The sequence below is a fragment of the Colletotrichum orchidophilum genome, assembly GCF_001831195.1.
Source record: "Colletotrichum orchidophilum strain IMI 309357 chromosome Unknown Scaffold_218.1, whole genome shotgun sequence".
In the NCBI taxonomy this organism is placed as follows: Eukaryota; Fungi; Ascomycota; class Sordariomycetes; order Glomerellales; family Glomerellaceae; genus Colletotrichum; species Colletotrichum orchidophilum.
Window position 1 is genome coordinate 28613 of NW_019173174.1, and position 949 is coordinate 29561.

General features: G+C 58.8%; 1 protein-coding gene across 1 annotated transcript; it reads right to left on the reverse strand.

Moving 5' to 3' along the window:
- Positions 1 to 699, reverse strand: CORC01_13853 (uncharacterized protein; the record flags this gene model as incomplete). The annotated part of the gene is made up of 1 exon (XM_022625469.1): positions 1 to 699. One exon carries the CDS (start codon positions 697 to 699, stop codon positions 1 to 3), a length of 699 nt encoding a protein of 232 aa, XP_022468025.1.
- Positions 700 to 949: the final 250 nt, after the last annotated feature.

Consider the following 949-nt stretch of genomic DNA (forward strand, 5'->3'; position numbering starts at 1 on the left):
TCAAGGGCCCGATGAGGGTCTTGGCGTTGAGACCGGAGCGGATGAAAGGGGTGCTGTTGGCATACGGCGGTCATCCAAGCGCATGTAGCAAACAGCGCTACTCAAATGTTCTTCCGGGCTTCGAGAATCATGCTCGATTCGTGTCTCCCTACGAGACTGCGCTTCAGTCTCGGTGGCGCGCACGGGTCCGTGGTGCGTATCAAGCGTCGAACCCCGCAGCCGAGCTACTGCCTTAGTTGAACCGACTCCGCGAGGGGATTCCCAGCCGGTCATGATCTCCCAGATTAATAAGGTGACGCAGCTCTCCGGCGCGGCCACGGCTTTACTGCGGCGTACTTGGACCAAGCACCGGGCGATGATAATGGTGGTGAGAGTGGGCAACGGAAAATGGCCGATTGAAGGCTGGCGACCGGGCCTGGCCACGCGATGGTGAAAGCATTGGTCGGTGGCCGCGATGTGCTTCCCGTGAAAGCCGACCCGCCCACAATCTCCCATAGTCTGCAGAGCTGTCCAGGCCCCTTGAGATTCTTTACCCCAATGAGCGGAAGTCGAGGTGTGGAATGGTGCCGCGGTACTGAATTGGGTGCCTTTTGCCTCGCTTTGCTCGCGCTTCCGCGACTCGCCTCTTGCCCCCCTGGAGACTCCATGGGTCCGGACGGTGATGTCTTCACTCCACACTAAGGAGAGCTGAAGGAGCATAGCGTTTGCTGGCCACCTCAGTAACGAACAAGGGTGCTTCTCAGTCCGAATGGGTTGCTGGAAGATGGAATCCGGTTCACCGCCGCCTGACCGGGACCTGACCGTCTACCTCAAACGGTAGACACCCACAGGTCCCTCACATCTGCCGTGGCACTGTTGGTTCCTGCTTGTCAAGCCTCTGCATGATCACCCAGCCCGGCTCCGTACTTCTCCAGAATTTAGAGTTTCTCGGTCTTCTAGAAAGAGGGCC